The following is a 12,428-nucleotide window of genomic DNA, read 5'->3' as shown; positions in this document are numbered from 1 at the left end:
GGTCTGTAGTCACAGTTTGAGTGGTCTCTTATGGTCGGCCTAATACATGCTTCAGCCCATGGGATACCCCTGGTGTACCTATTCCCTTGGTACCTTGGCTTCATAATACAAGTGTAGGAGAGTAGGATCTGCTTACTATGGTTACCCCCACTTTTTGCTTGTGTTTCACTATTTCTCGACGTTAGTCTGGTTGGGGCCCTGCTTTCCAGGACCAAAGTCAAGCTGCTGCCTATCTAAAAGGATTGCATGTACTTTAGGTACGCTCCAGTTTGGTTCCTGGGGTACCCTTGTGAGTCCCTAGTATATGGTACCTTAGGTACCAAGGGCATAGGTACTCCAGAGGCCTACCAGGGGCTGAAGCATGTATTATGCCACCCCTGGGAAGCCTTCCAAAATTACACCACAGGACTGCTACTGCAGCTTGGGTACGGTGGTGCACGCACCCTTTACTGAGATATAGGTTACCTATATCTACCTTAAATCACTGACACATATAAACCTATCGGTCACTCCTATGGCAGGCCTTATCAATCCTGAAGGCAGAGTGTTTGGTTTTGTGTGAGAGGGTGCCCATGCATGAGCTGGGCAGCTTTTGGAGCCTACTCTCTGAGGCTGTTCTGTGAAGCAGGCAGACCATATATTCTTAAGTGCATTATAACCTTGTGGTAAATGCTAACTTTGGGATGGCTGCATGGAAACATGTTATGTTGTCAAACACATTTGAATTCTAGCCCACCCCCCCCCGGGCAGTCCTGGCGGCGGGGGTAGAATTCCACCCTTCTAGAGGGAGAGACATGTACACACTGGTCTGACCGGTAATAGTTTAAAAGAACCCTAGCACCACAAAATGCATGCTGCAGCCACAGACACAGGTCTGACTACCTGCTGCTGGACGAAACTCCGGCAGGGGAGGATTGGACAATTGGTTTCCTGTCACAGGGAGGTGTAACCACCTCCCAGACAGGCTTTAGTGTATTGTGGCTGGGTGGGGGCACTCAGAGAGTGCTTTTCAGACAGCACTGGGGTCACATTTGGTGTCTCTGTGCATAGCCCAGTTCAAACCGGTTCCAGGGGCACTCATCCCCTGCTCTGGTGCGAAACTTGACAAAGGAAATGGGTGTAGCCACCCCTCTTTCCGGACTCTCCCATAGGTGGGTCCACAGAGTATGTCCAACCCCTTTTCTTAGTATAAGTAAGGGACCCCTGGCAACAGGACTTTAGATTATACCTGGATGAAACTCTGAAGCTGAATCCTGGAACTTCGACACACTACTAATGACTATAGGACTGAAGAATCTCCCTTGGGTTCAAGGAGTGACTCCCCTGCGCAAGCAGGCACCATCGAAGCATCTTGCTGGACTGCATTTCCGAAGCTCCCGCCAAACTCCAAAGTATTTGCGACACAGGACATGGACTTCCAGACTTCTCAAAGGCCGACACAAGATCCCAGCAAAGCTGGGACCCGCAGCCCTCACAAGTGACGTGTGACCGGATATCCTGGACACCGTGCACATTTGCTAGTGCATCGACTTCTCGAGCTTTCCCGAAGTTGTGCGTTGGGTTACTTGTAGCCCAAGCCCCGAGCACCATCTGCACCAAAGATTGTGAGCCTACACTCCACGAGTGTTCCGTGAGCCTGCTTCTTGCATTTCAGCTTGAGGCCCCTTCACGATCCCTGGTCCGTCGACTGGTGGGTCCCCTTGAAGGTAACTCTACTTTTTCTTGGGCTTCCCTGGTTGCTCCAGACGTGCCCTTACTCTCCACCGCGTAGGGAGTTTCCCAGACCTTACTTGTCTGCACTGTAGCATTTCTTTGATTCCTGCGTGGGTTGCTGTTGCCAAGGCTTGTTGAGTCCAATATGGAAACCGACACCACAGCACTCGACATCGTTCGTGGGACAGCTCAAATTCAGAACCTGGTCGTCATCGACGCCTCCTGGTCCTCGTGGCTGAAGAGTCAAGCTTCACCTTCTTCACCTGCAAGCACCCAACATCAGTGGGCATCCGCTCATCGCCTTCCTGGTCACTGGCAAGTGACCCAGGCTGTGTACCCTCTGCTTTCAGGTTCTTCACAACTCCGAACCATGCTTGGATCACTCCGGACACTTTCCACTTGGACGCCAGCAGCACTTTGCTGCAGATCGCCATTGAAAACAACAGCGAAACCCGACACGAAAATACACCTATGCACCCGGCTTCCCTGGGTGAGTTAACTCGAGTATTCCGGTGCTCCCGAGGGTGTTGACTCTAGAACCTCCTAGTTCTAAAGGGGTTTGCTCCAAGTCCTCTTCTAAGTGTCCTTAATCCTTAAAATTCCAACCTCAACTTTCTCCATAGAAGTTAATGGTGATTCGCGGCTGTGTTCAGACACTGTACGCGTCCCCAGTGGGTCCCCTGTGTCGCTACCTTGGGTGGTTCCTGGTTGCCCCAGCAGTTCCACAGGTTTTAGGCCTGGTCTCTGTCAGTTGCGGTTCTTATACCACTTTCTTAATATATGGTTTGGTGCGCCCCTAGGGCTCAACGTATGTTGTGCTAATTTACTGTGTGCTATTAAGTTTACTGAATGTACTTTTGCCTCCAGCCTCATAAAAAGACTAGAAGGATGTGTTTAGAATAAATACATATATTTTACATATATAACCTAAGTCTTGAAGGAATGTAAAGCAGCTTGTTTTACCAGTCTATAATCTCGTGAATGACAGAATGAAAGAAGAACCACACCATATATATATATATATATATATATATATATATATATATATATATATCACCACTCAGAAAGATACCTTTGTGAAGACGCCAACACATTCGGGAGTTCAAACCTTCTTTAATGCAGGCTGTAATGCAATATTGCTCACACCATCAGCAAAGCGCCATACGCGTTTCGAGCGTGCTGCCCTTGATCACTGGCTCCGCATCGTAAGTCCCAGCAGCCATTGCAGAACTTATTAAACATCCTGTGGGCCCGCCCTGATGGGCCATGTGCCCCATAGCCTTGTGGTCTTGGAAGTTCTGATATTGTATCCACAGTGGGTGCTGTCAGGATTCAAATGTGCATTGTTATTTCCATAGTGAGTTTACCTCTGGAGGCACAGTTAGTTGCACTGCCAATGTTTTCCTGCAAAAATCGGCCTCCCAAATCCTTCAAGTGTCCGAAATATAGGCAACTAGGGCCCGCATTCTCGGCGTGCCTCGTCGCGAAGATGCCCCGCCGCGAAAGCTACCACTAGGATAGCTTTCTATAAAGGTTGTCTTTAACCTACCATCAATAAGGGTCGTTTGAACTGGTGCAAGGTACACACTAGAATAGTGGACAGCATATGCCAGGTCAACTTCTCACAACAGGGACTCACAAGAGTACACCAGTAGCCAATCTGAATTTTACGTAAGTACTCATGTCCAATGTAGGGATGAAGCACATATACTGGGGTCCTGGTTAGCAGGATCCCAGTCAGACTAGTCAGAAAACATAGCAACACCAGGCATAACGTGGGGGTAACCATGCAGAAGGATCTTACCTTCCTACAAGGGGGCTTCCCTAAGGGCCCCCACCAGTACATGGGGTCATACCTTCAACACTGGAATCGGATTTGGGTAATGATTCCAATATATTTGATACCAAACATGACCAGGTTCGGTGGAGCAATTATTTAGGTAGACATCTCATGATTACTGATGTCCACTATTGGTCTTACAATGGCTGACCGCACTTACAAAGCCTGGAGAATTAAATCTGGGGTTTGTAGGGGTGTCCTGTTCATGCAGGGACACCCTCACACTTATAACCAAGCACCATGCCCTCAGGACTGAAAGGCCTACCATTGGTGGTCAATTATAGATTGTAAGTGTAGTGACCTCAGATATAGGAAAACGTATATCTCCTGTGAGGGGTGCAAGCACCGCCTCACCCAGGCTGCAATAGCTCGCCTGTAGTTGGAGTTGAAGTGAACTCCCATGGGTGGCACAATGCATGCTGTGGAGCCCATGTGAGACCCATGGTTCACCTATGCCCTGGGTACCTTAACACATGTATTCACAACTTATAAGGGCAAACCAGTAGACAGTTGTGGATGTACAAATGTACTTACCAAAGCAATTTTGGGAAGGAGAACACAGATGCTGGGGTCCTAGTTAACAGGATCCTTGCAAACTTTATTTATTTATTTATTTTAAAGGTTTTATATAGCGCTGGCTAGACCCGGAGGTACCAGAGCGCTTTACATGAGTATCAGATCATAGTTACAGGTTAGATCATTACAAAAGTTGCACAGTCATTAGAGCATGGAAACATAATTACTTGTAAGGTCGAGATAAACAATAAGCACAAACACGTAGGGGGAAAAACAGGCAAGGGGAGAGATTCGGGGGAAGTGGGTTGTGAGAAGTTGGCCTGATATGTGATGTCCTAGTGGGCACCCTGTATCAGTCCAAACAACCCTTATGGTGATGGTTGTAAAGTCACCCTTATAGACCAGCTATCCTAGAGGTAGCATGGACAAAGCAGTCTTAGGCTAAAACTTCATAGGGCATGTAAAGCCAGCTGTTTTACCATGTGTAACCCCTTGAATACCAAATGAAAGGACACCACACAGGATATATATAAAATATATATGTATTTATTTCCAAACAACCCCTCTGAACTCTTTATGAGATCGAGGCACAAGCACATAACAAGTTACTTAACTATCATACTATAAGTTGCACAAAATACAGTAGAACCCTAGGGGCACTTCAAACCATATATTAAATTAGTGGTATAAGAACCACGTCACGAACAAAGGATAGGCCTAGGGCCTGGGAAATCACTGGGGCTACACTGTACTACCAAAGGATAGGAAGTAGGAGGCCCACGGGTGGTGTGTGCAGTGTCTTTACACACACGCAAGTTACCATAGAGTTTGAATGGGAACGAAAGAATTGGAAACTAGTTCTTTTAGGTCACTTCCGGGTGGACTACGAGAAAGCTACTTGAAAGTTAGACACTAGGATAGTTGTTACCCACAGGAGCACCGTCGCGTTACCTCACCCACAGGAAGCGGGTGCATAGGTGTCAAAGTGTGTCTGGTTTCGTCGCTGAATCCTTTGGAGCCTTGGAGAAAGATGCTGCAGGCGACCAGGAGAGAAGTGTCCGGTTGGATCAAAGGGCGGATCGAGGATGAATAGTACCTGAAAGCAGAGGGGACAGAGTCTGGATCACTAGCCAGTGACCAGGAAGGAACCAGGCGATGTCGTGAAGCAATCGGGTGATCTCGTGAAGCTTATCTCTGCAGCCACGTGGACCAGGAGGCGTCCCCGACGACCAGGAGTCAGGCACGGACTGTCCCACGAAGGCTCTCGCTGTCGGCGGTGTTGGCTTCCGGATTGGAGTCAACATGCCTTGGCAAAGGCAACCCACGCAGGAAGTGAAGATGGCTTCTTAATCAGACCAGCAAGGTCTGATGGGCTGCTCCCTTTCAGGGGAGCTGGGGCCAGTCTGGAGCAACCAGACCAGCGGTGGAAATTCAAGGTTTCATCGTCACAGAGGCCACTAGCCATTGGGCAAGTGACTGGACAGACACGTCGAGCAGGAAAATTCAAAAGGGTCCCACGCAGCACGCGTGGAGTGTGGAGGGGTGATCTTTGGTGAAGATGATGCTCGGAGCTGGGGCTTCTCAATCCCCAATGCACAACTTCGAGGGTGCCTCAGAAATTTCACGGAAACCAAATCGCTGACTTTCCAAGATGGCTGGTCTCACGTCGCCTCCACGGGTCTCGGCTTTGCTGTGGCTGTGGATCGGGCTGAAGGAAGTGTGGAAGTCCGGGTCTTGTCAGGCTCTGTGTTCGGGCTCCGGCGGGAGCGAAGACAAAGCAAAATGTTGATCGCTTGATGGTGCCTGCTTGTGCAGGGTCGTCACTCCTTGGCCACAAGTGAGATTCTTCAGTCTTCTATCTTCAGGTAGAACGTCGAAGGTCCAGAGTTTTGTTATAAGTTTCAGCCAGGATCAAATCTAAAGTCTTGGGACTCAGCTCCTACCTATATACCAAATTTAGGGGCTGGATTACCTGCTAGGTCCCTCCTATGGGTGGGACCAGGGAAGGGGGTGGTTACACCCCTTTCCCTTTGTCCAGTTTCGCGCCAGAGCTGGGGCTGGAGTGCCCCAGCACCGGTTTGAACTGGACTAAGCATGGGACACCTTGTGTGCCCCTGGCAGTGTCTCATTTCTTTCAGCCCTCCCTGCCCTAATACACAAGAGCCTGTCTGGGGTGGTGCTAGCACCTCCCAAGACAGGAAACCTATTGTCCAAGCCTCCCTCGCTGGAAGGACTCCCAGCAGCAGGAGGTCAGAATTGTGTCTGTGGCAGCAGCATCCATTTTGTGATAGGCACTGGTTAACTTTAACCGGGAATAGTAGGAACAACATGTCTTCTCCCTCTAGAAGGGTGGAATGCTACCCCCGTTGCCAGAACTGGCGAGGTGGTAGTATTCCAAAGCGTATGATACCTTACACGACATGTTTTGATAAAGCCAAACCAAAGTTAGCATTTAACCGTGAGGTTCATAATGCACTTAAGAGTATACGGTATGGCTATATCCTAGAACAGCTATACGGACATGGTTCCTAAAGCTGCAGACAGGCTCAGCTCATGCTAGAGCCTCATCTCACATAAAACCAAGCACTCTGCCTCCAGGATTGTTAAGGCCTGCCATAGGAGTGACTTATAGGTGTATATGTGTCTAGATATAAGTTTAGATATAGGAATACTATATCTAAGCAAGGGGTGATTACACAAACTTGCCCCAGCTGAGTGATCAGCCAGTTGTGTCAGTTTGGATGGCCATCCAGGGGTGGCATAATACATGCTGCAGCCCCTGGTTGGCCTTGGATGCACCTATGCCCTGGGTAGCTATAGTACACTGTACAGGGGCTCATAAGGTGACCCAATGTCCAATTGGAGATGTACCTAAAGTACATGGAGTCAATTTTACAGAGAGAGTAGATAGTCTGGGGCCCTGATTAGCAGGATCCCATGCCAACTAAGTTGAAAACCAGCTAAACACTAGGAAAAAATCTGGGGTAACGATAGTCAGGTATCCACCTTCCTACAGGGGTAGGAGCAGGGGAAGTAGACAGATAATGAAGGCGGGAAAGAGGAGAGGGGGTTGAGAGACACCACATGGAAAGAGGAGGGGAAGGGTGACGGGGACATAAACCGGTAAATGAGTCAAAGCAACGTCCAAAGTTCAGTAAGCTGTGATCCCTGGGGAAGTGGTATCACTTCCCTATCTCTGTTGCGAGAGGCTCACTTTACACAGTGGACTCCCTCAGAGGGGACTCTGAGACTCCAAGGCCTACATACTGGATCCTTCCCCAAAAAGGGGAGAGGGAGTGCTTTGGCAAGGGTGCCATACAATGCCTCAGCTGTGAGTGGCTCCCTTGGCGCAGTGGACTCTCTCAACGGGTTCGCTGAAACTCCAGAGTATACATATTGGATCTTTCCCCAACAAGGGTAGAAGGAGTGCTTAATCAAAGGGCACAAAGGACAGGGGGTTAGGCAGAGTAGCAGGCAGGGGGAGAGATTCAGGGGAGAGGGGATAGGAGCTAGGTAAGTAGGCAAAGAGAGAAAGAGTACTAAATGGGAACATATTTAATTAATGAGTTATTATATAGCACTGGCTAGACCCGAAGGAATCGGAGTGCTTAACATGAGGAACAATAATGTTGCAATTAACATCAGTTAAAAGTTACATATGTTTCAAGAAAAGCATTTAAAGAATATAGGGGACAAGGTGAATGGAGCAAGGAGGGGTAAGGGGATTGGGTAAAGGGGTAGGAGGAAGATAAGACGTAGAGACGAGGGGAAAAACTGCCCAAGGTCCGGCTGGGTGGGTGACGGCAGGAGTCCATAACCCATTTCCTCTTTAGCTATCTGGTAGTTCCACTGGGCATCAGCACCTAGGTGAGTCGCATGTTTTCTCCCACTGTTTCTCACTGCTTACATTCACTGGCTTTTACAAACTTGCCAGTTTGTTCCCTGTAATCTCCTGTGACCTTAACAGTTGCGGGCTGAAAACCATTGACAGCGCTCTGTCCTCCTAGTGGGATGTGCAAACGACTCCCAGGAAAGGAAACAATAGAGGCCTTCACTGAAGAGAGAGGTTACCTCCCTCCTGCAGGAAGCCTCTCAGGTGTGTACCCAAAAGGCAAGTTTCAGAGCTGAAGCCTTCTTTTGAAAGGCAAATGGTGAACCCTTGGGAGATGGGCAGCCCAATTGTTTAGGCAGATTAGCTGGCACCCGAGAATTAGAGTATAACCTGTTGTCAAACTGGTTTTCCAGGGGCGTGTAGCTCCCTTGTTAGCCAAGAAAGAGCTTCTGCCATCTTGGAAGTGGGCTGAGTGGTGCATCCTGGAATAGGCTGATGCCACACTTCACAGGTAATGGTCATCAAGGGGGAGGGAACTTGGTAGGGCATTGGCTACCAACCATATTCTACCCTCTGGTAATTTTCTGTACCTAAATAGCGCACCTCTGGAACTCAGATCGCAGCTGGACTGGAAGGACGGCCCTGCCGCACCTAGTTCCCAGTGAAGGACTGTACCTGCTGTTTCCTGCTTCCTGCTTAAAGAGAAGTCCTCTGAAGAGGCCAGCCAAAGCAAAGAGGCTCCAAGCTTCAGCCAACTGACCTCTTATTCGCAGTGGAGGGAAACATAACAACTGAAGAAGCCTGCTAAGGGCGAGTGGTAGCACAGATCCCTAGATTGCCACTCCCCGCTATTGTGCAGCACCAGGGCCCAGTACCCGATGCTCAGAAGTTACATTTGAGACTGCTGGACCCGGGAGAGTCAGCTGAGTGCAACATGGTCGCCCGGGAAGCAAGCTATAGCTCGGAGAAGGATTTGGCTGTGACCCCTTCACCGGACAACTGGTAGTCCAGTGGCAACTGGACTTTTGCCAGATCAGAAAGGACCCAGTGAGACTTAAAATCCTGTGTCCAGGAACCCCTCATCTTCGTGGAACCGAGGAGTCCACGAAGGTGGAAGACCCCTGTTGACCACACCACATCGTTGAGCATCTTTATGCATCCAGTATCCTCAGCATCAGGACCACTTCCTTAGAAATCCATTGAATGAGGATTAAGTAACTGGAACTGCTTGAAGACTACTTCTTCTAAGGCGGTAACTGTTTCTGAGGGATTTGCTGGTCCCCCTGACTGGTTCCTGGTTGGTTGCCTAAAGTAACTGTATCCGACCGTAATACAGCCTGTCCAATGTTTTTGTTCAAAAAGTTTGTGTCAAAATCATTTAATTTGCCAATGTGTATTCATTTTTGAGGGAAGTTCTTTAATTTACTTTACTTTGTAAATCCTTACCCCTGACTCTCCAGTGGATCTTTTTCTTTGTGATGTCGATAAAATAATGTCTATTTTCGAATTCCTTGGTGCCTTGTTGATTTCTTCAATTGTTTTGGTGCTGCTTAAACGCTTTACCACTGTAATGTGAGGCTTACACTGTATTGTGTACGCCTTTCTGCTCAGAGACAGAGCTACCCAGATATGAGCTGAAGGTTTGACAAACCAAACGCCCAGGTCCTAACGGGGTTGGTGGGTGTATTACCCAGTGAAGTCACACAACCACTACATATAATACACCCACTTCCTCACAGAGACGTATCTGGGGGCAGCAACATGGACTCAAACCTGTGTGTTTGTTGTATAATTTACGGAGTGGATACTTCTTTCAGAAAAGATGCTGTTATTAGATCGACTTTTCCACGCAACCTATTAGCCTAAGGACTGGTTGTTTGTGCAGTTTTCCTCAGCGCATTTTCGGCTTTGAAATCCGATTGCCAACCAATTTGGAAAGTGGTAGAGATTGGTATGGTCAGTTAAGGAAACGTTATCTTTTGGAACTCCTAGCTTTTTAAAATTGTTTCTCCATTTCGACATATTCTCTCAGAACATTTCCTGCACTTAAATCTTGCATGTTCGGACTGGTTCGTGATTGATGGCTATGGACAGGGTTTGATGAGCAGAAGAACTCTTGCTCTTTGGGCCATCTGAAACTTTAAAAGTTTGTCTTCTTTTGTGAGGAATTGTTTCTGACGCTTTCTGTATCAATAGCCAATACCTCTCGTTTCGTAAAGGACAGATATTAAGGAATAATACCATATATACCTGCTAAAGACTATGCAAATTGAAAAATTTGCACATTCCCATGTAAGTCATCTTGGTTGGAAGATGTTTTTCAATATGCTTTTCTTTTGCATTACTGTGTGAAGTGTTACATTACTGCTAGTTTATTTTGCATGTAAAGCTGTTACGGTCCAATGGTTTCTAGCTGCAATATATTTGAGGGCATGCCATAGTATTTCTGATTCGGGGTTTACATAAAATGTTGTGATTTAAATAGCCGTTCATCAATTACCATAATGTTTTGCCCATACAACTGTCCACTGCTTCAAAGATCAGCCAGTAGCATCGGGATTATGTCACCTGCTACTTCCAGAAGCTAGATTTCAATGTACTGTGTAAACACTAAGCTGCTGCTGACTCACTGTTTATCCTGAAAAGCCTTAGCAGCTAATAGTTCTGAACCATTTTTAACAAACAGTGCATATGTTTTACCTGTTTCTTTTAGATTGAATTTATCAGAGAATTTCCCGTCGGAGAGGCTGAAAACATGATTGTATGGCAACATGTTTTCCTTAAGGCTTTTAAATCTGAGCTCCGGAAGCAAGTGACAAATGACATGATTAGTGTTGGCATCACTCTGTGCAGAAGCTGGTTGAATGATCATTATGGTTATGGAAACGTTGAGCAGCTGGTAAGATGTTGTGCTGATTTTAAAACACTGAGCTTTTTCTTCGAACGCTTAACATAGGTTTTACTTATCTTGGATAAAAATATCACAGTGGAAATTAGATTGCGAAGTTAAATGCGTCTTAAAAACTGCCATTATCTGTCCCTGAACATGAAGTCCGAACAACACAATTGATCGAATTGTATGGAAGAGTTCCAATGAAAGAAAGAAATGCAAGGCTGGCAAAAAAGGTTTTGCAGCATGATCATAGACTTAAATATTTGAACATTATGCTGACGTTCTGCAGCCCTGCACACACTGCTGAAAAACAAAACTGAAATATTACGAATTTGAAAAGCCTAGCACTTTCCGTCTTGTAGCCTAAAAGAATAGCTGTTAATTTAAATCTTCTTCTTTTGGGGTCTGTTTCCACTCGTCATTTGACATTGTAGAGTGCAGTTTTTGGGGCCGTAGCACTGGTGAAAAACATTCTTATGTGTGCTGTACTGGGCATGAAAACAGTACCCAGATATCCCATAAACGAGGGTAAAGATCGATTTCTGGTGAACCGGAAGTGAGGAAGGGATCGAGCTCGAGGCAAGCAAGTTCGCCCAAGGAGGCCGAGCGCAGAGTCCTAGGAGCACCATGAGGTGGTACCCAAGAACAGTGTTTCTGAAAGGAGACCGGTAGCATATATCTCAGCCCACGCCACTCTGCCACTCACTGCTGGTGCCACACAAAGAGACAATAAGCAGTTTCATTGCAATAGGTGACGCATTGCCGAGAGTTAGTGCTATTGGCATGTGTTTTTTTGGTTTGGAGTGGAGTGTATGTATGTGGTTTCGAGTGGAATTATGTGTTGGACAAGTTACTCAGTGTTAGAAATGGGGGTCTCTAGTTAGCAGAGGTAGGTACCTTTGTTCAAATAGGGACTCTTGCTTCTAGTCAGGGTAAGGGGGTGCACTCCTAAAATATCCCCTGCTCACCCCCTTGGTAGCTTGGCTCAAGCAGACAGGCTTATGTCAGAGGCAGTGTGTAAAGCATTTGTGAACACATACAGTAATACAGTGAAAACACTACAAATGGACACCACACCACTTTAGAAAAAAGTAATCTTTAGCTAAACCAAAACAAGACCAAATGACAAAAATACACACTACAGTATCAAAAATATCCTTAAAAATAGGCTATTCACTCAAATAAAGGTCCTAGTAAGAAATAACTCCACCTTGAGTTATTACGACGTCGTTGTGAGAAGTTGGCCTGATATATAATGTTCACTATTCTAGTGAGCACTTTGTATCAGTCCAAACAACCCTTATTGATAATTGGTTGTAAGTCAACCTTATAGACCAGCTATCCTAGTAGCATGGACAAGAGCAGTCTTTAGGCTAAACTCTAGAGGGCGTGTTAAGCCAGCTGTTATACCATCACATATACCCCTTGAACACCAAGTGAAAGGACACCACACAAGTTGTTATGAAAATAAAAGGATATTTATTTATAACACAACAACCCTGGACTCTTTGAGGACAGGGTGCTAAGCACAATACAAAACTCTTGAAGAAATACTGAAAGTTGCACAATTTACACAAATGCCCGAGGGGCACGACAAACCATATATTATGGAAGTGGAATGCGAATTACTAGCA

General features: G+C 46.7%; 1 protein-coding gene across 2 annotated transcripts in view; it reads left to right on the top strand.

Moving 5' to 3' along the window:
- The window catches only part of FIRRM (FIGNL1 interacting regulator of recombination and mitosis), a 3,285,109-nt gene that overhangs the window by 2,293,142 nt on the left and 979,539 nt on the right, over positions 1–12,428 (top strand). For both annotated transcript variants that reach the window (XM_086964357.1, XM_086964349.1), the window contains one exon: positions 10,615–10,800. In XM_086964357.1, the coding sequence (XP_086820483.1) occupies positions 10,615–10,800 (186 nt within the window). The remainder of the gene's footprint in view (positions 1–10,614; positions 10,801–12,428) is intronic.

The sequence above is a fragment of the Lissotriton vulgaris genome, chromosome 1_1 (assembly GCF_964263255.1).
Source record: "Lissotriton vulgaris chromosome 1_1, aLisVul1.2, whole genome shotgun sequence".
In the NCBI taxonomy this organism is placed as follows: Eukaryota; Metazoa; Chordata; class Amphibia; order Caudata; family Salamandridae; genus Lissotriton; species Lissotriton vulgaris.
This window is presented reverse-complemented; position numbering and strand designations above follow the sequence as displayed.